This window comes from Mytilus trossulus, chromosome 6 (genome assembly GCF_036588685.1).
Source record: "Mytilus trossulus isolate FHL-02 chromosome 6, PNRI_Mtr1.1.1.hap1, whole genome shotgun sequence".
Lineage (NCBI taxonomy): Eukaryota > Metazoa > Mollusca > Bivalvia > Mytilida > Mytilidae > Mytilus > Mytilus trossulus.
This window is the reverse complement of record NC_086378.1, coordinates 15,089,595-15,116,029: the sequence shown is the minus strand read 5'-3', so window position 1 is coordinate 15,116,029 and position 26,435 is coordinate 15,089,595. Positions and strand designations below refer to the sequence as shown.

Below are 26,435 nucleotides of genomic sequence, written 5' to 3'. Positions count from 1 at the left end.
TTCCTGTGTAGACAGCATCAACACTATCAAAAGTTTATTAGTTTGTTGATAAATCTACACAAAACTCAGTGTAGTAAACAATTATTTTAAATAAGCTTGCTATTGCAACACCAATTTTTATTATCTGGATTATTGTAAACTTAGATATAAAAAGAACACTTGGTATGATTGCCAATGAGACAACTCTACATAAGAGACCAAATGTCATAGAAATTAAAAACTATAGACCACCATACTGCCTTCAACAATGACCAAAGTTCATAAATAAATATGTTTTTGTTAATTAATCCTCAAGTTTTGTATTACAACTCCCAAGATAATGTTATTTTCCTCAAGGAAGCTATTAAACCAAGTTTCAATATGACCTACCGAATTAGACTATTAACCAGATTTTTTATCACATAAGCAACACGTGACGGGTGCCACATGTGGAGCAGGATCTGCTTTCCCTTCTGGAGCACCTGAGATCACCCCAGTTTTTTTATGGGGTTCATGATGCTTATTCTTTAGTTTTCTATGTTGTGTCATGTGTACTATTGTTTGCCTACTCGTCTTTTTTTCATTTGTAGCCATGGCGTTGTCAGTTTATATTCGATTTATGAGTTTGACTGTCCCTCTGGTATCTTGTGTCTCTCTTTTATCTCACAAGAAAAAAATGATGATATATGATATATTTTGGTTTTAGGTGGTGAGCTAATATTTGATGAGGCAGATGTAGAAATAAAGGCAGACAACATTTTAATCCTAGATGGAGGACTATTACAGGTAATTAATTTAGTATTTGAAGAACTATATAGCAATAAGCTAAATTTGCATTTTTTAAATGTCAAAAGTTGGTGTATTTACAAGATCAAAAATGAAAAAGCATTTAAGTTTAGTAAATCTGTGCTGATTCTTATTTCTTCTAATGATTCATAAACTTTTGACTTAACATAATATTCATTAATTTTATCTAGTTTTATAGTTATTTCACAATTTTTGCTGTTGTGACAAAATGAAAAAAAACACCTTTGAACTGTCTTATAAATGATGAAACAATAGCACTGTATTTATCTTGTTTTTATTAAAGGTTGGTACAGAGGATAAACCTTTTCAACATAGAGCCATTATCACTGGTACTGGACATGTCAGAACTAAAGAACTGCCTATTTATGGAACTAAGTCAGTTGGTGTTAGAGAAGGCAGACTAGATCTTCATGGTTTGTTTAATTTGATACTGTTTTAAATCTAACTAAACTTAACCCAGAGTAAAAAGGAAAACATGTCTTAATGGAACCCTGTGTAATTTTAAACCTGACTCAAGGGCCATACAGGAAATAATTCCTTCGTTGATTTTTTATTTTTTTAGTATTTTGACACTAGGTCAATTTTTATATACACTATGAAAATTCAACTTTCTGCAATTATTGACATTGTATGACAAGCATATATTTGACCCTAACTGCAATATAACTTGTTTTTTTGTTACAATAATGTGATGATCAATATAAATTTATGACCATTTTAGAAATTACTTGAGATAAGCATCAAGGGTAAAGATTTTTAGCAATAAATTTATAAAAATATTCATTAAATTGTGTCTGTAAATGTGTTACTACTCACATATCTTTATTTTAAGAATGTTCAATCTATTTTAAAGGTCAGGTCATAGATTTTACATGGACAAAGTTAGCCATGACTGCAACTGTAGGGAGTAACACAATAAAGGTTAAAGACTCTGTGGGCAGTGGTACAAGACCATGGAGAACTGGAGATCAAATTGCTATAGCATCTACTGGTCACTTCAACTCTCAAGTACAGAATGAGTTACATACTATTGATTCCGTTGAGTTAGACGGGGTAACTATACATCTGACTGATACCCTGAAATATGAACATCTTGGAACGTCTGAAACAATTGGTGGACACACTCTAGATTACAGAGCAGAAGTAGCTATGTTGACACGAAATATTCTCGTAAGAGGGTTTAGCAACCCCCAATGGGAAGAAGAGATTGAAAAATGTGATGCAGGATTTAATACAGGTTTGTAAAACATATTGAGAATGAAGATTAAATTGAGAATAATAGTTTGGTCAATTTTACCTTGACGTCTACTACAGTGAACTTTTATCTTACTTGTGTTTTGATGCATAACTTTTGTACTGTAGAACTTATATTGACAAAACTTTGTATGTAGAGGTATCATATTGACCTTCACTTTGACCTTTAATTTATATATTTACAGTTTACTAACCTAAGATGTTGTTCCTTAATCAGTATAATTCTGTCAGATCAACCTTTTTGTAATCATGTTAATAACTAACTAACTCAGAGGCAATGATTAGTACAATGAATGACTGAAACCCATAATAACAAAATGCCATTGTCTTAATATCGAATTTCATATAGTTAAAAATACATTTAAGAGGGGAGGGATTATCTGTCTGCTATGTTGAAGAAAAACTCTGGTAACTTTATTCAACTGAGAATTTTATTCTTTTAGTTTCCATGTGATAAATGAGGGTGGTAAAGGGTTATTTTCGTGTAACGTTATCGCCCTTTTTAGCTCACCTGGCCCACAGGGCCAAGTGAGCTTTTCTCATCACTTGGTGTCCGTCGTAGTCCTGCCTTAACTTTTACAAAAATCTTCTCCTCTGAAAGTACTGGTCCAAAATAAACCAAACTTGGCCACAATCATCATTGGGGTATCTATTTTAAAACTTGTGTTTTGTGACCGGGCAGTTTTTGGCTTATAACTCAAAAACCAAAGCATTTAGAGCAAATCTGACATGGGGCCAAATTGTTAATCAGGTCACGATCTATCTGCCCTGAAATTTTCAGATGAATTAGACAACCCGTTGTTAGTTTACTGCCCCTGAGTTGGTAATTTTAAGGAAATTTTGCTGTTTTTATACGACCGCAAATTTTGAAAAAATTTTCGTCGTATATTGCTATCACGTTGGCGTCGTCGTCGTCGTCGTCCGAATACTTTTAGTTTTCGCACTCTAACTTTAGTAAAAGTGGATAGAAATCTATGAAATTTTAACACAAGGTTTATGACCACAAAAGGAAGGTTGGTATTGATTTTGGGAATTTTGGTCCCAACATTTTAGGAATAAGGGGCTAAAAAGGGCCCAAATAAGCATTTTCTTGGTTTTCGCGCTATAACTTTAGTTTAAGTTAATAGAAATCTATGAAATTTTGACACAAGGTTTATGACCACAAAAGAAAGGTTGGGATTGATTTTGGGAGTTTTGGTTTCAACAGTTTAGGAATTAGGGGCCAAAAAAGGGCCCAAATAAGCATTATTCTTGGTTTTTGCACAATAACTTTAGTTTAAGTTAATAGAAATCAATGAAATTTAAACACAATGTTTATGACCACAAAAGGAAGGTTGGTATTGATTTTGGGAGTTTAGGAATTAGGGGCCAAAAAGGGACCCAAATAAGCATTTTTCTTGGTTTTCGCACCATAACTTTAGTATAAGTAAATAGAAATCTATGAGATTTAAACACAAGGTTTATGACTATAAAAGGAAGGTTGGTATTGATTTTGGGAGTTTTGGTCCTAACAGTTTAGGAAAAAGGGACCCAAAGGGTCCAAAATTAAACTTTGTTTGATTTCATCAAGAATTGAATAATTGGGGTTCTTTGATATGCGGAATCTAACTGTGTATGTAGATTCTTAATTTTTGGTCCCATTTTCAAATTGGTCTACATTAAGGTCCAAAGGGTCCAAAATTAAACTTAGTCAAAAAATGAATCGGTTGGGTTCTTTGATATGCTGAATCTAAAAATGTATTTAGATTCTTGATTATTGGCCCAGTTTTCAAGTTGGTCCAAATTGGGGTCCAAAATTAAACTTTGTTTGATTTCATTAAAAATTGAATAAATGGGGTTCTTTGATATGCCAAATCTAACTGTGTATGTAGATTCTTCATTTTTGGTCCTGTTTTCAAATTGGTCTACATTAAAGTCCAAAGGGTCCAAAATTAAACTTAGTTTGATTTTAACAAAAATTGAAATCTTGGGGTTCTTTGATATGCTGAATCCAAACATGTACTTAGATTTTTGATTATGGGCCCAGTTTTCAAGTTGGTCCAAATCAGGATCTAAAATATTATATTAAGTATTGTGCAATAGCAAGTCTTTTCAATTGCACAGTATTGCACAATGGCAAGAAATATCTAATTGCACAATATTGTGAAATAGCAATATTTTTTTTTAATTAGAGTTATCTTTCTTTGTCCAAAATAGTAAGCAAGAAATATCTAATTGCACAATATTGTGAAATAGCAATATTTTTTTTTAATTGATGTTATCTTTCTTTGTCCAGAATCAACTCAAATCTTTGTTATATACAATGTATATTCACTTTTTACTACCAACTGATAAATTAAAATAATCTTTACCATTCAGTGATAACAAGCAGTTTTTTTACAGCTGAATATCTTATGATGTATTTAAATGAGTAGTTATTGTTGCAAACTCCATTAGAAATTTAATTGAGATTAATTTGGAATAAGAGAAAGGGGGATGTGATTAAAAAAAATTGGGTTCAATTTTCTCATTTGAAATGAAATTTCATAAATAAAAAGAGCATTTCTTCAAAACATTTTTTTGAGAGGATTAATATTCAACAGCATAGTGAATTGCTCTAAGAGAAAACAAAAATTTTAAGTTCATTAGAACACATTCATTCTGTGTCAGAAACCTATGCTGTGTCAACTATTTAATCACAATCCAAATTTAGAGCTGAATCCAGCTTGAATGTTGTGTCCATACTTGCCCCAACCGTTCAGGGTAAACCTCTGCGGTTGTATAAAGCTACGCCCTGCGGAGCATCTGGTTGGTTATTATCTTGAATATTATTATAGAGATAAACTGTAAACAGCAATAATGTACAGCAAAGTAAGACCTTAAAGTAGGTCAACTTGACCAAAATAGTCAATTGACCCCCTAAGGAGTTATTGCCCTTCATAGTCAATTTTTAACAATTTTCACAAAATTTGTAGATTTTCACTAGCATTTTCCACAGAAACTACTGTTATCGATAGAGATAATTGTAAGCAGCAAGAATATTTAGTAAAGTATGATCTACAAACACATCACCATCACCAAAACACAATTTTGTCATGAATCCATCTGTGTCCTTTGTTAAATATTCACATAGACCAAGGAGAGCAACACAGGCTCTTTAGAGCCTCTAGTGCGTAAATCTTAGTATTCTTTTACAAAAATCTTCTACTCTGAAACAACTGGGCCAAATAAATCCATACTTGGCCACAGTCATCATTGAGGTATCTAGTTTAAAAAATGTGTCCGGTGACCCGGCCAACAAACCAAGATGGCCGCTATGGCTAAAAATAGAACATAGGGGTAAAATGCAGTTTTTGGCTTATAACTCAAAAACCAAAGCATTTAGAGCAAATCTGACATGTGGTAAAATTGTTTATCAGGTCAAGATCTATCTGCCCTGAAATTTTAAGATGAATCAGACAACCTGTTATTGGGTTGCTGTCCCTAAATTTTAACAAACATTTTCCACTAAAACTACTGGGCCAATTACATTATAGATAGAGATAATTGTAAGCAGCAAGAATGTTCAGTAAAGTAAGATGTACAAACACATCACCATCACCAAAACACAATTTTTTCAAACACTTGGCAGGGATCGTCAAGAAATATTTTTTTATAAGCTATAAACCAAGTATACCATAAATGTGTATACTAAATCAGGAATATAGAGTAAAACAAATAGTTAATTTAATATATACAAGAAGACAGTGACTCACTCAGTCACAAAAGGTTCACATAAAAGTATTTATTTTTCGTGCAACGTTCATTACAGAAATTATTTTACGTTCAACGTGAAATTATGTCTTATTTCACGGTTTTTTTGTGCAAGCACCCCTCCCCTGTACCACCCTCATAAATGGTACCATTTGACAATATCTAATAAAACTTTGAATAAAGTTTATAATTTCAATTTAAAGTTTGGTTATGGCATTCACAGTTTAAGACTTTTTCTATAAACAGGGATTGGTGATCACTAGATCATATAATTATATGTCTAAACAGTGGAATCTTCAATGTTTTATTATGTTATTTGTTGGGTAATTACAGGTGAATTCGCTGTACAAAGCTGCTTTCTTGGAAGATTTGGTGAAGAACTAGGAAATGATCAGTTTGGTGTTCAAATTATAGTTCATCCACCAGAATATGATAAACATCTAGCCCAGGCATATGTTGAATATGTGGAGTTTACTCATGCAGGACAAGCTTTCCGTCTTGGAAGATATCCAATGCATTACCATTTGAATGGAGATATGACAGGATCTTATGTTAGAGGATGTGCCTTCCACCAAACATTTAACAGAGCTGTCAATATCCATGGTACTCACAATGTTTTGGTTCAAAATAATGTGGGATTTAATGTAATGGGTGGAGCTTTCTTTTTGGAAGATGGTATTGAAACAGGAAACATTTTTGATAGCAACCTTCTGATATTTGTACGGGAAAGTTCAAGTTTACAGAATGATGACATAACACCTGCAGCCTTCTGGATAACTCACCCAAATAATACAGTAATACACAATGCAGCTGCTGGGGGAACTCATTTCGGTTTTTGGTATCGACTTAAAAGCACTCCAACAGGTCCATCTCGTACCAACTCTATCAATCCAAAACATGATATAATGGGTAAATTTGAAGATAACTCATGTCATTCATGTGGATGGTTTGGTTTATGGTTATTTGAAGATTATTTGCCACGAGATAATGGATTATCTAGTGGAAATCCAACAACTGCTGTATTTAAAAATATGTACACATGGAATTGTGACAAAGGGGCGGAGCTTGTTAATGGAGGTGCAGTACAATTTGAAAACTTTAAAATGGTCAATAATAGGAAAGCTGGATTTGAGATTAAACAAATTAAGGAAGGTGATTTCTATGCCGACACTGGAGCATTGATTAAAGATGGATTTGTTGTCATGTCTTCACCATTGCTAGGATCTGCCAGTAGCCCAGGTGGCATAGTTCTTCCACTAACAAATAGGTAAAAAAAAATACACAACACATTAAATAATTTCATGCGTTCTTAGTGCTGGATTTATCTTAATCAAACATGCTCAAATCCTAATATTTAATAGCCAAGGATGCATATGAAATGAAACAGTTCAGAAAGCATGAAATATTTGATGGACACTTGTCTATTATGAACAATATAATAGGTGTCTAAACTGGTTCTAATCGAGGGCATGTACAATCATGATCATGATCTACTGTTGTTTATCTGTCTACCGTCTATTGGTCACTCAAAAGCAACACAATACTTTGAGCAAGTTTCATGAATTTTGTACTGAATATATATATTACCAACTATAATAAAAAAAAAAAACTGGGTGACAGTTAATTTTAATACTAGTAACTTTATAATAGTTTTTTGAAATATTTTTTATCTTGACAAAATTTTTCACAGGTTGTTAGTAGATGGAGTAGAGTTTCACGAATGCACCCAGTCAAACTGTGCAGCTTTTAAATATGCATCTATAACGGGTAAAAGCAGTACTTATAGTGGTGGATGTATGGCTCAAACTCAAAATCTGGTATTCAATAATGTTGGCCCTAACCATCGAGGTATATTTGACTGGGAATTCCATGGACGTATAAAAGATTTAGATGGAACTTTGATCGATGATGTATCAAAAGCAGATTGGACTATTGCCACAACGACAGGACTATTACCAGACACCTGTGTGGCCTTCCCAGGATTTTCACACCCTGGAAAAAGCCCAGCCAGTATATGTCCTCCAGATGTCAAATTCCACAGATTTTCATTCAATAATATCAAACCTGAATCGTTAGACTTTAAAGATTTTGAGATAGAAAGTATCAATGGTAAATCTGTAGGCCCATGGGCAAGGAAAAGGATGACACATCCAAAAGGCTGGATGGTTTATCTGGTCAGCCAGACAACGTACACACTTACATGGAAAGATGCAGATCAAACAACAAACATCAGTTTTACTGGTGTTCTAGATTCAATGGCGGTATGACTTATGTTTTTTTCATATTAAAGGGGCTCCTGGGTATAAATCCATTTTTTTTTCTAATATAGAATTTTTAAAACATGAAAGATTTAATACAATTGAGAATGGAAAGGCTGAATGTGTCAAACACATATAAAAAAATCAATGTTGAGAAATTTGATATTTTGTCAATAATGCATGTAGTTCCAGCTTTTGTATGATAAACAGGATTTTTTTCCCAAAAAAATGTAGAGAACTGGTCCAGTGGGACTACTTTAAAGACATTGATAAGAAAAACAACAGGTCACTATCCTGTCTTCAACAATGAGCAGATTACTGTACGACCTTCTAGAATGGTCAAATTTTGTAGAAAAATGCACAGATTCCTTAAACTTGTTTATAGGTTTATGTTAATGATATCAATTACATGTTCTTTTTTTCTTAGGATGGGGACTGGGTCATCTTTAAAATGAATGTAGCACAGAAACCTGATTGTGTGGAAACTGATGGAATCTGTGTCAATGAAACAGATGCTGCATTACTAGATGGCAGCACTCATTTCCATGGAGATTGGATTTATTCTCCAAACGATATGACAGTCACTTATTTAGGTTTGTATTTATTGATTGATGATTAGTTGTATGGAATAATAGAAAAAAGATATCTACTTTTTAATCAAACATAAAATTAAAGACACAATTTATGTTATTTCTAATTTGAGAATTGGCACAAATCAGTCATGTGTGAACCGATCAACAAAGGCCATACTCCAACAACATGTTGAACATAAAAAAAAACACTTTTGAACCACATCAACGAACAACAACTTCTGAACATCAAATTCCTGACTTAGGACAGGTACAAACAATTTGCAGTAGGTTTAAACGTTTTAATAGGTACCGACCTTCATGCACCCTTATCTGAAACATTAGTCACACACATCACAACATAGAAAAACACAAGTACATAAAAAACTGTAAAAAGTTTATAAACTTTCCATTTTTATAAATGACTTACACAATTAATTTCAAATCTAGATTAAAGTATTGCTTGTGTACAAAGAATATCTGTTAGCTAAGAAATAAAAAAAAATAATGCAAATGATTTTTTTCACAAGTTTCCTTGACAAAACGAGGTGCTGCAAGACGAAAGAGAGCTACAAATGATCTGTACCAACAAATTAATCTGAACTTCCAGTTGTTTAGGTGTGCCTATGCAGATTGCCAGGTACCATTAGATCCTTATGATATAGCTCCTGTGGATTTAAGACCAGCAGATGCTGTATTTTGGTCAGCTAATACATCATGGCCGAATGAAACACTTCCTGAAGACGGAGCTTGTCTCACAATTCCTGAAGGTAAGAGTACAAGGAGATCTTCATAATGATACACAACCAAACAATTTATTGTTGTCTAGTAAATATGTGGTATACCTATGTTTGTGCATTACACTGATGAAATATATAAAGTGACATGCAAAGAGTGGTCAAAACTATTGGAATTGATAACAGGAAGCTGTTTTTAATATGTTTTTAATTTTCCCATTTGTTGTTCCAGAGTTAAGGGACTTGGACCATTTGAAGTAAAGAAATTTTTCACATATATCTCAGTTAATCCAGTATTCCTTGATTAAATTGCTCCAAACCTTACAATATCGTTTGAATGGATAAAAATAAATGATAGAATTTTAAGTGATACTTTTTTGAAAATAATAGTAATTTTAATTTTGTATATTTATATACAATGTAGACATAGGTTGAGTAATATTAACTATCAATATTATTATGTAGATGTATGGATGGTAGCTGATACTACAATTCCTCCTTTGTGTGAGCTGATTCTGTATGGAACATTGGAACTAGAGGCTGACGATGGACAGGGAGGAAAACGTAGTTTTGAAATCAAGACACCACGTATAATTATCATGGGAAAAGGTCGACTGATTGCAGGATTCAACATCAATCAACCATTCTTAGGAAATCTACATATAATCCTACAGGGAAGCCATAGTTCTCCTAACTATATCCTTGAACCTGATGGCAGAGACATCGGAAAGAAGGTCATAGGTTAGTCGTCATACGTTTTGTATATCTGAAGGACAAATTTGGTTTGATTTTTTTAACAGGAAAATTTACTTTAATTGTTTAATTATACCAACTGTTTAAGTGAAGCTCATAGTTTGTTGGAATACATGGGGTTTTAATCTGATATTTTCATATATATGCCAAAATTTATACATATATTCATGTTAAGGTACTTGTTGATTCGAGTGTTAAGATACATAATGTGAGTTTCACTGTTCAATATATTTAAAAAGAAGATGTGGTTTGATTGTCAATAAGACAACTCTACACACAAGTGACCAAATAATACAGACATTGACAACTATAGATCACTATATGTATGCTTTCCTTTAAGAATAAAAGTTAAAATATGACAAATTTAAATTGATTTGTAAAAAAATTATTGTAATTGAATTGAGAGTGGTTGATGGTATGTGAAAACAGATGACAAATTATAATTTTAATAAGTCATAAACTAATCTACTTACTCTGATTATTTTACAGGTGTTTTTGGTGGTCTTGATTTGAATGGTAAACTAATAACAACATCCTGGACAACATTAGCAGAGATGGCAAACATTGGTGACCAGAGTATAAATATAACTGGGGATGTCGGCTGGGTAGCTGGAAATGAAATTGTTATAGCACCAACAGGATACAGTGCCTGGGAAACAGAAACGTTCAAAATTAATGCAGTGTCTGTTTTCAATGGAAATACAATTCTCACGCTTAATGATACCGTCAAGTATAAACATTTAGGTGAGAGGTTTTTTGGTGTATGTTTATATTCACTATGTTTGAGGTTTATTATGTGATGTTAATTTGAAACTATGAATGCATTTAGAAGTATACTTTTACTTTATTTTTTTATACTTCAAATAGATTGTGCGACCTCCATTGCATGGTTCACAGATAAATGAGAGGACATGTGTTAATGAAGGTTTGAAATAATAAGATTTGTTATGTTTCCATATCCTTCAGTAAAAATATCATGATCGAAACAATTTTAAAAATTGTCTTTTATCTTATGTTATTTCATTTGTTTAAGCTTTGGTCAAAAATCATCCTAGCATGTCAATCTTTTTCATATTGAAAAATAGAAAAATTGATTTAGTAAATTAATCTTTTTTTTTTAGCTCATGAGGAGACAATAAATGGTAAAACTCTATCAGTGAGAGCTGAGGTTGGATTGTTTAGTCGGAATATTAAAGTAGAAGGGGAAGATTACAGTGATCTTTACCCAGAATCCTTTGGTGGTTACATCCTTGTTAGTGCTTCATCTATTGGAACAGGTCAGTATATTATATAGCTACACCTTTGATGCCAGGTTAAAAATTCCAGAATGCAGAATTTTAATTTTTGAAACTTTATAGTTCCTTTGAAACATTTATAGTTCCATTGATAAAAAGAATTTTCAGTTTCCTGAGTTGAAGTACAATCAATTATATATTGAAGGGTTTTCCCTTTTATCACTCTAAAATGGATTATTTCGATTTCCAGATAAGTGCTGTACTTCTAAATAAAATCTTTTTAACATTCACAAAGTTGCATGATCCATAAAGAGAGGATTATTTGATAAAACATTCAAGATTTATGTCCCTTTATGATTGAGAAATTGTCCTCATATTGTATTATGGAGAATACTTTATAAGCATTTGAGTCTAATCCATTTTGCTTAGATTTAGCAAATGAAATATGTAATATTGAAGCTTTTTGGCATTCTTCATAATAGTTATGCCTCTTGTGATAAAAAATAATTAATAATCCTGCTACTTGTTTAAGAGATAATAATTTGCCAAAATTTTGTTATAATGATATTAACTATGTTTTAGGCCATGCTAGAATATCAAATGTTGAGTTCTACCACATGGGACAAGAAGGCTATACTGAAGATTACGATCCACGATATGCCATTGCCTACGTTGACCATGGTCCCGTCAGTAATAATAAACCATCCTATGTGAAGTCCAATGCCTTCCATCATGGTTTCTCACCTGCAATAGGAGTATACAACACACAGAGTCTACCTGTGGAAGATAATGTCATCCATTTTACTATAAAATATGGTGAGTAACTACAGTATACTGTAACGTTACAACATATAATCTGTATAGTTTTTCAGTCCCACCAACCATAATACAGATTGATTTTTGTGCCCCATGTATGGGCATTATGTTTTGTTGTCTGTGCATCCATTAATTCGTTCGTTTGTTTGTCCTGCTTCAGGTTTAAGTTTATGGTCAAGGTAGTTTTTATACACAATGAATGTTGATATATCCAATGAAAGTTATATGTCTAGTGTCATGTTCCCTATGATATGATCCTTTTAATTTTAATGCCAAATAAGAGTTTTGACCCTAATTTCATGTTCCACTGAACATAGAAAATGATAGTGCTAGTGGTGCATCTGTGTACTATGGACACATTCTTGTTTTGGTTACAGCAACTGTTAACCATGAAGTTTTGGTCACATCAATTTAAGACTTTTTTAACTATCAGACAAATTATAATATTGACTCAGATTTCCAAGTTTTCTGAACATGGACATAGGATAGTGCAAGGGGGACAAATTGGGGTCCTATTGATTTATATTTTTGATTTTTATTGTTATGGTTGGTTTTGATAAATTTTACCCAGTTATTTACAGGCTCATACATGTATATCAAATTTGATGGAAACATTTTATAGTAAATTCATAATGATATATTTTCCTATATTTAGTGAAAACTTGCATATGAAAAAAAACTTAAATGTTACTGCATGAATATAATAACACACCCCTTGTGATGAATTTTAGGACAATAGTTTATGTACAAGGTGTTTATGTTACTTTGTTATACTATTATGAGTCTTAATATTATCTGACAATGACAGTTACCTCATTGATCAATGACATTTCAGGACTGAAAGTGTTTGAAGTACAAGAACCTCTAAGCCTTACAATAAAAAATCAAGGGTTAAAAAATCTATATTTGTATGCAATATGGGTTTGAATTAACTATTAAATGATATCAAGCAACAACAGCTTGAATAAGCATAACAAGCAGAGAAAAAAGGATAAACATTAAAGATACACAAAGTCATTGATAATTTGTAAAGGTTTGTAAGGTGTATATTTTTATCTTTGCAGCAATAAAGTCTAATTCTATGAACACACAGCTTAGAAGAAATTTGTTAGTCCTGAATGTGTGGGAGGGTACTTATCTAAACAGACACGAAATCAGTAACTACGATCACGATGGGTCCATGTCATTGATGGAGGCATCAAATGTAGTACTAGAAAACAATGCCGTGTCCGGTGGTGAGAGGTCTTGTTACCACGTTCCTCCCCAGTCATGTGACTCAACCACAGGTTTATACTCCGGAAACATTGCAAGAACATGTCTCCTTGGTGTTATGGTACTTCCAACTGATTCTGTGCCAGGAACTTGTGCCAAATTCACTGGATTTGCTATGTCTAAGTGTGCATACTTTGGAATATATTATAACAATAGACCAAGTCTTGTAGTTGATGATGTTTGTATTTCTGACAGTGCCGTAGGTATATTCCCTATGATCATTGGACCATCTGCTACTTCACACCAGTATGATGATAAAACGGCCCTTATTTCTAATTCCTTGATTGTTGGTAAATCATCAGCCTATGATTGCTCCACTGATGTTCTTGACTTAAGTGACGCCAATATACAAATAGCTGTCCAAAGCAGACCTACAGAGCTCAATAGAAGAATTGGTGTTGTCTTTACAAGTTTTACAAGTGGATCCAATAAATGTCCAGAGAAACCATGTTTCAACATTATGGCCTACCAAGCAATCAAAGGATTAACCCGAATTGAAGGTTAGTATATAGTACAGAGACAAAGCCATTTTCAACACAAGTTGGTTTAGTTTTCAAAACTTTCTTCTTTTTGAAATGACTTTCATTTTATTTTCAGTACTTTTGTCTATTATTGTTGAGTCTATTTCATACAAAAATTTTATTGAAAACAAGTTGTCACTTCGAAACTTAATGCTGGAGAAAATTTGACCAATCCCAATTTTTATCTGAATGGATTTTGTTAAATAACTATAATTTTCTGTGAAACCCCAGGTATATAAGATTATAAATTATTAAAGATAATCCATGGGTTTTCAGACAAGAGGGCTTTTCTGAATTGTAATCTCATCAAGTGCAACAGTCCTAAGTTGAGATGATGAGATGTGAAAAGGAAACATCTCAGAATTTCACAAATATATACTGTTTATCTTTATTATGACTCTGACGTTGTTTCTTGCAATAATTTCTGTATCAATATAAGAAAATATTTTTCAGGTGTAACATTTTCTGGATTCAATAATGAGTGTTCAACCAACGGTGCTGCCATAGCAACCAACAACAATAACGATGATGGCCAACATCCAGTAGAGGTACAAGGATTGACATTTGATAATGTTGACATGGCTCATCGTGTATTTTATCATCGTCCTAGACTTTCGTAAGTTTATTGAAGTATTTAGAAAGAAAAGAGTTGTTTTTCACTTTCCATAATCCCTAGTTTGAGTTGAATATGCATATAACATGTACAAGTTATTGTAAAGGGAAGACTATGTTCTGAAACAAAGATCGAAAAGACTATTCAATGTTAAATATAATCTTCACATAGTTTTATTTAGTTAAAATGCACAAGGTTAATAATCGCATTGAACTTTTCTGGTCCTCATTGAAGGGAATCATTTTATATTTGACTGTAGTTTCAAAGTGTTGAGTTATATCGTTAATCAATCTTTATATCTACTGTTTAGCTACCTCATTATTTCTGATAGTTTGAAATCTCAATATAAATTGTACATAGAAAATTCAGAACAGGTATTGATCTTCTTCACCTAAACTCTGATTCATAAGGCTAAAGGACTTTACGACAAAATGTCTTTTCTTTGTATTGAACAGTTTCTCAAAAATTGTTAAGGTGGCAACCAACAACTTGACCAAAATTTGTGACAAAAATGACGGTTATTGATTTGGGGATGTACGGCAGTCAGGCGGCAACCAAATGTTGTCCGTGCATTTACTCATGAACCGTTCAACCAAAGCTTTTAAAATTTTAATATGTTGTTACTAACAACAAAATGAAGGTCACGTGCAAAAATGACGATTTTGACTTTTACTGTTCAGGAGCAATGGTTCTTGGAAGATTGAAAAATGGCATTTCCAGTCATGTCCGTGCATTTACGCATGAACTGTTCAACCAAAGCTTCCCAAATTTTAATATGTTGTTACTGATGACAAAATGGAGGTCAAGTTCAATAATGTCAATTTTGACTTATACTGTTCAAGAGTCATGGGTCTTGAAAGATAAAAAAAAAATGGTGTTTCCATTCATGTTGTTGCATTTACTCATGAACCATTCAACCTAAGCATTTCAAATCTTAATATTTTGATACTGATGACAAAATTGAGGTTAAATTTGATATTGACAATTTTCACTTTCACCGTTCATCAGTTATGGTTCTTGTGATATTGGCAGGACACAAACAAAGGTTAATAAATCCGGTTTGCTGTCGTTGTGAGAGCCTCTTGTTTAATATATCTTAAAATTTTGACAAAATAATTACTTTGATCTTTTGAAAAAAGAAAAGAAAAATATAAAAAACTTGAACAAATTACTTTCTCAGAATAAAATGGTTAGGATATTAGCAGTTTGACAAACACTAACTTTGATCATTGAGAAGCTTAATAATTCATTAACAATACATCGAGATTAAAACGTTTAGCCATTTTACAGAGTTATCTTCCTGTAGTGTTAGGGTCCACCTGTAATGAAGGAAACCCTCAATAACTTTGTTTGTAACGAAATCTATTGTTAGATCTTGACATTTTTAGTAGGTTGAAAAAGCCTTAGTATTGGAATGTAACTGTATATTCCCCTCCCCTTCTACCCCGCCCTCCCCCCCCCCCCCCCCCCCCCCCCCGCCCTGAAAAATTACATGTATGACAATATTTAACAAATTTTATGAGATTGCCTACAACACTAGGAATTCTCTTATACACTGTGGGTCCAGTTCATGACCAAGATTGTAGGAGTCAGAAATGATAGGAAATATTACCTAAACGGGTTTTATTCTTGTAGCCTTTTGCTGGTGAATTATTATTAACCACCTGTTGAGCAATTCAATTTTATGGATTTCCTTTGTAAAGTAAAACCATGATTTTAGGTATTCAATGAATATAATTTTTCCATGTGATTGTATGCAGACTTTTGCATGTCAACAAAATCAAATATCCACTATAATAAAAAAAAAATATTCTCAATCCTCAATAATTCTCAGTATCACATGAAGGAATTTGTCAACTCATAGAAACCACAAGAGAGTTTACCAGAGTGAGAAAAGATAGGTTTTACATTATATACATGTACTCCTTTTTTTCAGAACAATCAATGGTGCTGACTGTGTAGACCTGGACTGTGATGGGTTAAAGAAGGCTTTAATTAAAGATAAAGACAACAGTCTGCTGGGTGCTGTAGGAGCTGTGGTTCCCCAGTCTGAATTCATGTGGAGTGATGACGTTCAAAATCCACGTGGTCTTGGAGATTACAGACTTCCAAAATCTATGTTGACTACTGTCAGTGGAATCAGGATTGATGCTGCAGAATATAAGGGTATGTTCTGTCTGTTTCCTTTATAATGTATTGGTGGAAGAACTGTCTGCTGGACTTGTATTTATAATCTGCCTTTTGGCGTTAATCAATCACTAGTCACTTGTTTTTGTAAATTTCTATAGATGTCTTTCTTAAAGTTGATAAATTCATTAAAGGTCTATTTAGGTCAACACAAAAAACAGTTCAAAAACTCAGTTGTAGACCTATGGATGAAAATTTTGCTCTTCGAAACGTATAAATGGATAACTACATTAGTTGTTATAATCTAGTCCTTGGATAATACCGGTAATAGGGAGTAAGAAGAATAAAAGAATAAAATGGCTGTTCATATACAGATAAAACTTGCAAATTGTTTTCAGTGAAAGATACAATCAGAAAGGTTGAATCAAATATTATTTAAACTGAATCAATGTAAGCCAACAAAACCAAAAGTCATATCACTATATCAAAGGTTAAATCACCTGAAAAAAGGTTTAGGTCACCTGAATCAAAATTCAAGTCAACTGAATTAAAGGTTAAGTCAATTGAATTGAATGTCAAGTTACCTAATTCAAGGGTCTAGTCACCTGAATCAAAGGTCAAGGCACCTAAATCAAAAGTTAAGTCATCTCAATCAAAGGTTACTGGTAAATATCTGGAATCAAAAATTATGTCACCTAAATCAAAAGGTTTTTAGCCACTAAAGCAAAGATTAAGTCACCTCAAACAAAGGTGAAGTCATCTGAATCAAAGGTCAAGACATGGGAATCAACGTTTAAATCTCTTGAAGATTTTTAGCCACTAAGTAGTTTCAGCACCTGAATCACATGTTAACCAATAATGATTTATTTTAACTAGGTATTATAAGAAACCAGTCCTGTACATACCATACTGAATGGCAAGCTTATGAATGCATTGGAATGAATTATGAAATGTTAGTCATTGAAAGTATGGATGAAGATACAGAAACCCGAAGGATATCACCAGTGGGTATCATGTCCTATGATCAGAATGGGTATGGATATGTGGACCTTATTAATGGACCCCAAGATCATGGATGGTGTAGTGGTTACACATGTAGAAAACGTTTATCCACATTCCAGGCATTAGTCATAACAGGTAATTACAAGTTTTAAAGAAAATAAGAATGAAATTCTGTATACACTTCAGCACTTGAATGTATTAATGATAGAAAAAATTGGAGTGAGTTAACCGACATGTAAATTATAGAGCTATATAAAATTCTATTTGTATCGCTCCTTATTAAAAAAAAAATTATTGTGAAGACTGGGCACACTGCACTGGGGTCTTTGCTCATTTACTTTGGTACATATAGGAATATTTTTTACTAATTTGAAAAATAAACTTTATTTTATACTTACACCAACTAATTTAAAAGAATTAGACAGGAACAATGATCAATTGAAGTACTCCATATCCCAAAAGGTTTATTGCATGATTGAAATTGTAAAAATAGGCCTCAGTTTGTTCAAGTGTATAACAGTTAGTCCAAATGACTAACATGTTTCTCAATTAAATTTATATAGGTATGTCAGGTTTGATAAAGGACCAATATATTACAGAATTTGATGACTTTCCTGGCCAATAACTTTAATTTTTTAAAAGTGAAGTACTTTTTTGGCTAGCTAATTAAGATTATTGTTTTATTTTCAGAAAAATCTTACGTCATACATTTCACTGGAACCACTCCACAAGGCATGAGGTATTTCTTACTTAATACAGATGACACACAAGCCATAGTCCTGGGAGTATGGTACTCCAAACCTTTCAGACTGGATGTATATTATAAAGATGTACATGTTATGCCACAAAATGGTGAATATAAATCCATCGGCGGTCAACAAGTCTACAACCTCAAACCAGAAAATGTAATAAATGAGTACGTTCCTCTCCCAGAGGATCCTGCAGGCACCAATTGGTATGATAGGGACGAAGGAATGTTATACTTTGTTGTCCGTGGACCATCTGAGATAGAAATAAAGACAGTTCAGGCAGTTATTATCAGCTTCAAATATCCGCCAGCCACAGTTGATGTTTTCTATGGAGCACAAGTTGTACAATATATTGCTGATTTCTTTGATATTGACCCAGAGAAGGTGCGTTTGGTTAACATTATCAGTGCTAATTCTGGAGGCGGAAGGAGACGTAAAAGAGCTGCTGATTCCGATGTATTAGTTATTGAAATTGGAGATGAACCCTCTTATAGTAAGCATTCATTATTCTGTGATATTTTTTTTTAATTCAAATTTTAATTTTACAACATAGATATGATAGAGGAAGTTTATCAGATGATAGAGGCGTATATACTAAATTTAGTCCTGGTATCTATGATGAGTTTATTTATATTTTCAGAAATGAGAAGGAAAGAAATTGGTATTCTGCAAATTCTGAATTTATGCCCTTAGCATTTTGATTGATTACCTTTACTAATTAAATTTATTGAAAAATTATAACTGATAGTTTAAATTTGAAAGTCATATGAAACTTCAAATTTTTTTTATAATTTAAAACAATTAACTAGCTGCCATATTTTAACATCATAATAGTCCTGGAGAATATTTTTTTAACGATTATATGATTTGGATGAGCAAAAAATTATAAAATTGTGCGCAGAAGACTAAGTTTATGATATATATACATTCATTGGTTCAAGAATTGGATAAACATTATTTTTCACCAGTCACTCGTTTCAAATGACTTTAAATACAAAATACTATAATTTTAACCAGCTCTTCAAATAATAGTTAACCCGTATTCATGAAATTGGTTCAGATAAAGACTTATCTCTAAAAGGAGTTCCTGTGTTAACAAATATTCTTTAACCTGTATCCTATTAACAGAACATATACTTAATATTTGTACAAGTGGGAAAAATATTCCAGACTATTTTTTTATTTTTTTTAGATTATAATGGAACTGTTCCAAACCCATTGACATGGGAACAACTACAGCAGGTTTTGTCTATGTTTGTGGATCAAGGTCAGCTGGGTAATTTTAGCGCCATTCTGAATGGTAAAGTTATTGGTGTGTCAGTAGTTCCACCACAGTCCCGTAATGATTCTACGTGGGCCACGATAAATGATGGGACACTTGAAGGATACAGGATCCTTGTGGTAGTAGATAGATTAGCCATTCATCAGAATATAGTACCAACATATGAAGGATTGCCATTTACTAAACAGCCTAAGATCAAAGTCTTAGATACATATGTAAGTATATGTCTATACAAATAGAAACGAATCAGTTTTCAATTCCCCCATTGTTGTGATTCAGTTACTGTTGTTATAGAATAGAATAAAATTGAAAAGAATATTTTTATTTACTAAATTAGGGCCCCAGGAGGGCATACGATACAGACAATATTATTATAAACAATAACATATGCAATACACACACAATAAAAGATATGTAACAAGTGTTATAAAAATAATAAAATAAAATAATATACCACAGAAAATACACTGAACAAAATAGTAGCAATGTATTATTATTCAATGAATACTATGTTGAAATTGACTCAATTAAAAAAAAGAATTGCAGGAAATATTGTGTTTGGTTTGTATATTTTGGTTTGCCTCCTTATTGTGATTATGTGATTACCTTGCTGTTTTTATAGTGATTATTTGATTTGTTTTACTAGACCAAATATTTCATGGTTATTGGATATTTGATAATCTAGGAGTGTATTTTTTATTTTCTTGTTTATTTGGACACCCCATGAGGGGCCTCTTTGGTTGTATCAGGAGGGTTTCATTTGGCATACATCAGTCAGTGGCATTGAGAGGCACAAATTTAAGATCAGACATATATTTAGGGGAACTGGGTACATGTCATGTGATTACATATTGTTATAATGTGATCATGCATCTAAAGAATTCTTTATGTTAGATATTATTTTATTCCAATTCATTTAAATAAAACAAAAATTCAATATTCTCATTTACAGGGAAACAGAATATCAGAACTTGGTACAGAAGAGTACCCCTGGTTTGTAACAGCAACCTTGAGGGGAGGTAACCCCTCTGGTGAATTGATGGGAAACACAACAGTACAGTTTGTTGATGGCTGGGCTAACTTTACCAATCTAGGAATCAACTGGTTTGGTTCTGATTACATCGTAGACTTTAACATATCATCGCCACAAGAAGGAGAGAATTACACTGTATCATCTGATCCCATTACTATACCAGCTCGACAAATACATGCTGTTATCCTTGATGGAAGCATACAAGCAGTAGAACAGAGCTCAATGTCTGTAACCATAGAACTGAGGGATTCTATATCAGGGATGGTTGTAGAGGATATAGCATGGAGGGTAGGTGTTATTAGTATACAGAAGTGGTAAAATATCTGAGGTATTGTAATACAACATAAGCTAAATGTTACCAGCCAAGAATTAATAATCTGATTATTGTCAATAACTGTTTTGATGTAGTGATTCATTTAAAAAAGCAGATGTGGTATGATTGTCAATGAGACAACTCCCCACAAGAGACCAAATAACCCAGAAATTAACAGCTATACTTCACAGTACTGCCTTCAACAATGAGCAAACCATATGTTATAGGTTTTTCTCTTTGATGATGGCCAAACAGTAGTCAATAATAGCTTACTTCAACATCATTTTAAGTCTAAGACTGCTGAAAAGTTCTCATTGGAAATCATACCACATCTACTTTTTTTATAATTAATTCAACTATAGTAAGGTAATTTCAAATTGATAGTAGCTGGAACCACAATACATAAACCCATTAGTTAAAATGATGTGAATTCATAAAATTGAGAATGGAAATGGGGAATGTGTCAAAGAGACAACAACCCGACCATGTATGTATCCCCATAAAAAATGAATTTATTTATTTATAGCCATGTCTTATTTTTTTACAGGACCATGTATGGAATGTAGAAGCTATGTTAAGTAAACCTGAATTATACATGGGTACTTTATCTGGATCAAGACAGATTGTATTTCAGACATCTAACTCGATAGCCTCGTTTTCATCTATACAAGTATCATCATATGGGATGTACATTGTGAAATATCATGTAACATCCGTTCCTGCAGACTACGACTTTTATGTAGAACATTTGGTCACAGCTAGAGGGCAGCACCATGTAACCATGCCAATGGATCAAACAGTGGAACTAAAATTGAAGTTTAGTGAGAATTATCAAACTGTTATAGGAAGTGAAGGGAATTATGCTGCAGCCTACTTAGGAAGCTGGTTTGCTCATGAAAACCAGAACATTGAAGTTCTCACATCAACAGTTTCTTCTGGTAGGTGTTTTATTTCTAGCAGAGAGAAGGTAGATGCTAGATTGGACACCACAGTGTACAACAACATAGGGGATAGCTTAGAGAATTTTTTATCTGTAAATCTGAAGAAATTTGTTTTAGTCACATTCTAGATGTTTGCCATTAATGTTGAATGATATAAATCCAAATTTCACAAATATAGACAGTTTTTGCATACTAATTCTAAATCTACTGTTGTAAAATCTTTAGATATTTGCTTATGTTTTACAAAATGTTCCCTTGAACAAACCTCTAGAGAAATTGCAATATAAAAAAAGAAAATCAATATCTAACAATAAAGAAAATTAAGAATACTTTCACACAAAATATTACATAATGCTTTTACATAATATGAGTTTTTTTATCTTTCCTATTCATAGCAGGGAATGACTTTGTTTTATATCAAACCATATTAAATGTTTTTACAAAAAAAACATTAATTGAGGATTGAGTTTCATTTTAAATCAAAGTACAAGCTAGTTTTTGACAAAAATATTGTAGATATATTTGTAGCTATTAGAACCGAACAAACTTTGGAATATCTCTGTTCAACAAATTATCAGTTCAGTGCCATAACTTTTTATCAATGAACGTCAATCTAGACTACCATTCAAATGCAACATTGTTTGTAATTGTATCATTTTAATTTGATAATGCACCAATTTTAATCGCACCAACTAGTGATTTGATGGTCGCAAATACCTGCATACTGGCAACACTTTAGCAGATTTAGAGTCAGTAAACTTAATTTTCAACCATCAAATCACAAATTGATGCAGTCGGACCTTAACATTAAAAACATTTATCTTCTAAGTACAGGACGTTAAGCAACAAACAATCAATCAATCTAAGTACAAGACACTTGGTCTTTTCTTGGAATCTAGAAAGTATTTTTAACACTTCCTTTTTGCTTTTGAACCAATTTCAATAATATATAGATATACATTTTACTTATGCCTTTATTCACAGGAAGTATAATTTGGATCTTGACAATAAATGGCACAACTACCAGCATCAACAACACCTTGCATTCTACATGTAATGTTATTGGTAATGGAATAACAGGGCTGTCTTACAATGGTTACAATATGACAATGGCCAAGTTTTTGACTCGTGATGGCAAAACATTCACGGAAGACCAATGTTATGAGGTTAGTGAGAACTGAAATGTTTTTGACAGAATTCTTGGAGCTATATTAGTCTTGTTCATGTAGCACATTTTAATATATATACATGTGGTACTTATCACCTGACTGAAATTAATTTGGCATGTTAATTTTCATGAATAAAAGAACATGATTAAAAATGTTCAGCTGATTTTTACAGAGCTATCTCCCTGTAGTGTTATGTTCTACCTTGAATTGAAATTTTATGAAGGAAAACATAATATTCAACACACAATGATTGATACTCTGACTTTTTCAAACATTCAGAATACAATATAAACAAATTAGAACATTGATTATATGATTGGTTGATGTTGATGTTTTATCACAGAACTCTGGGCTATATCTTGGCAAACAGCTTGTTTTGTGAAGATACTGTAATAAAACATATATCTTGTTTCATAACCCTTTTTCAATCTAGTTATCTAATTCTAAGAAATCACTGACAGAAACTTCTTAGATAAATACAAGATGCCCTTTAAAAACAACTTTAAGCTTTCCAATATTACAAATTTCTCATCCTGATTACAAATTATTTGCAACTCTAATAAACACCCTAAGCATTATTTGTGAATAAACTTGTGTATCTTAGTCCTACACAGTTGCAATATTGATTAATATATTAGTGTTCCTAACTGTTAGCATGTATCATATTTGTAAAGTAATGTGCAAATGATTTGATTTGGTATGAAACAGAAGGGGGAGGGGGAAATGAATGAAACTGTTACTGTGGTTAATCAAGTAAAAATCATTCTGTCAATAATTATAGCAGTTTATGTAATACTCTTCTTTCTTGCAGGAATCTGATGACGAGAAGAAAGATTTTATGCTGGCCATAATTATAGCCTGTGCTATGATTGGTGTAGCTCTTCTTGCGTTGATTATCTTCTGTTGCCTGTGGAAATGTAAAGTCGTTCCAAAGACTAAAACTGCAGGTATGTCAATTTGTAAAAAAACCAGCCCAAAAAAATATTTTGGAATCTAGATTATAACATGAAGAGAAGATATAAGATCAGATTACAAAACAATACATAGGCTGAGAGTCCTCATTATTTGGCCTAAAACTTGCACAAATAGGTTTTACAATTTTTTGTGTTAATAAAATTCATGTATATGTGCTATGTTTAAACCTTTAAAAAAAATGTAAGTTCACTGATAATATGAGGTTGAAATATTGATTGATTGGTATTTAAAGCCACTTTCATCAATGTTGAGCTATTTTGCGGGGGTTAGTTTTTAATTGTGGAGGAATCCAGAGTCCCAAAAAAGTACTTCAAACTTTGGTTAAGAAACTGACAATCATATATAAATCTAGTCAATTAGGGATAGAAAGATACAGCAGATTTGATTTTTATACCCCCATAGGGGAATTATGTATTTCGGTCTGTTGGTCAACTTGTCTGGGCATTATGTTTTTCAGTCTGTGGGTCAGTTTGTCTTTCCATCTGTCCCACTTCAGGTTAAAGTTTTTGGTCCAGCTATTTTTTGATGAAGTTGAAGTCTTATGATATGATCTTTATAATTTTAATGTCAAATTGGAGTTTTGACCCCAAATTCATGGTCCACTGAACATAGAAAATGATACTATGGACACATTCTTGTTTAAAAATGTTATCAACTGATTTTTATGTATTTTTTTAAAGACAATTAACTTGGAAAATGTTCACTGTCATGCCTGATGTATATTCTTTAAATGAAGAGTGTGGTTTTTTTTAACAATAATTGTATTTTCTTTTAGATTTGAAGCATGAGTATTATAGTAGAGATGTAGACAGCATACTGTTCAGGGAGAAATCATTTATGAGTATAACATCCAATGACAAATCAGCTGCTCCCAAGTCTACTAATCTGGATTTTGGTTATTACCATGGAAAGAAGTCCCCAGTAGCTCCTCTTCCTCTCGACTTCTAAAGACTTGCTAGATTTTTCTTTTTATAACATATAAAGACTGAAAATTGTTATAACACATTAAGACTGAAAAGGGCAAACATAAAATTGTTAACTTAATAAATTTTTTTGGGGCGGGGGATGAAATTAATAATGTGGTAATAACTGTCACCCACAGAGAACATACTGTGTTTACAAAATATGCTGATAAATTCATTTTTGAATAGATAAATTGAAAACATCGTTTTGGAATATTTCATTATTTTTTTTAAGACACATGAGTATTTATTTAAAGATAAAATTTATTGATATAATCTGATGATCCGTCCAGTTATAATATATATTTTTATATTTCTTTACATTGACTTATTACTGATTGTATTTTATTTAGTCCTAGATTAATTATTTTGCAATTAGGAAATGTTGTGCCATCACTGATGTTATTTTTTTTTTAAATATTTTTGATATTTTTTTTTAAAGTTTTCTAATTAAAAAAGAATTTTGTGTATTGTTTTTTATATTGTTAGTTATAGTTAATGTATATAAGCTTTTGTATTTATTATTTATCTTGTATTTATTTCTTTGTTTGCTGTTTTGTTGACAAAAGTTTTTGACTTACATTTTTGATTCAGAATCTTTCTACTTGACCTTGCTGGCAAGGACAAACTATTTAATTTTATTTTGTATTTAACTATGACAATAAATATTACTATGACGTTGAAAGATGTAAAAAAACCAGTTTAAAGGTATATTCTATGTTATAGTTCTAATTACAACATAAAGATAAATGGTAGGGTGTTAAATACAATCTAGTATTACTATATTACGAGAGACAATTATTTAAAATTAAGATGCTGAAAAGGATTGAAAATTGGAAGTATTCTAAAGTCTGTGATATCTGTAACTTTTTTAAAACACCATTTGTGACTGTACAAGGGTAGGCAAAATAAAGTCAGCTGTGCTGGAACATATTCTAGCAACCTATAAGTTGTGAAATATACACACCAAAGAACATCGAATAGAGGAAAGTCTTCATCTAGGGTAGTTTGTTATTACAAATTTAAAATTGTCCCACTTGTGGTATATCAAAGTTAGGATTTAGTCCCTGCCAAGTATCCAGTACCCACTGTGCCTAGTTGTAAAATCTACAATCACAAATTGATTTATAGATGTAAAAGTTTTTAGTATGCTATTTCTTACTACACCAAAATCTATTCTTATGTCTTGAGAATATTTTAATAATTAGACATATTAACTTAATTAATGATCTTATGTCCTTTATTTTTCTCAGATGAAACTAAAATTTATTTTACAATATTTGAGACAATTTTTGAAAAACAAATTTATTATATATTTAAGAATAAAGAAATAGTC

General features: G+C 32.2%; 1 protein-coding gene across 1 annotated transcript in view; it reads left to right on the top strand.

Annotated features, from left to right (window-relative positions):
• Positions 1–25,185, top strand: part of LOC134722341 (fibrocystin-L-like) — a 110,092-nt gene extending 84,907 nt beyond the window's left edge. Inside the window, exons 30-51 of the mRNA XM_063585954.1 lie at positions 686–765; positions 1,070–1,199; positions 1,640–2,023; positions 6,106–7,039; positions 7,463–8,033; positions 8,458–8,623; positions 9,130–9,369; positions 9,802–10,077; positions 10,579–10,833; positions 11,211–11,366; positions 11,907–12,140; positions 13,205–13,912; positions 14,387–14,549; positions 16,483–16,712; positions 17,550–17,810; positions 18,366–18,917; positions 19,617–19,921; positions 20,659–21,027; positions 21,600–21,990; positions 22,978–23,159; positions 23,974–24,109; positions 24,913–25,185. Coding sequence (XP_063442024.1) covers positions 686–765; positions 1,070–1,199; positions 1,640–2,023; positions 6,106–7,039; positions 7,463–8,033; positions 8,458–8,623; positions 9,130–9,369; positions 9,802–10,077; positions 10,579–10,833; positions 11,211–11,366; positions 11,907–12,140; positions 13,205–13,912; positions 14,387–14,549; positions 16,483–16,712; positions 17,550–17,810; positions 18,366–18,917; positions 19,617–19,921; positions 20,659–21,027; positions 21,600–21,990; positions 22,978–23,159; positions 23,974–24,109; positions 24,913–25,085 — 6,896 coding nt within the window. The 3' untranslated portion in view covers positions 25,086–25,185. The remainder of the gene's footprint in view (positions 1–685; positions 766–1,069; positions 1,200–1,639; positions 2,024–6,105; positions 7,040–7,462; positions 8,034–8,457; positions 8,624–9,129; positions 9,370–9,801; positions 10,078–10,578; positions 10,834–11,210; positions 11,367–11,906; positions 12,141–13,204; positions 13,913–14,386; positions 14,550–16,482; positions 16,713–17,549; positions 17,811–18,365; positions 18,918–19,616; positions 19,922–20,658; positions 21,028–21,599; positions 21,991–22,977; positions 23,160–23,973; positions 24,110–24,912) is intronic.
• Positions 25,186–26,435: the final 1,250 nt, after the last annotated feature.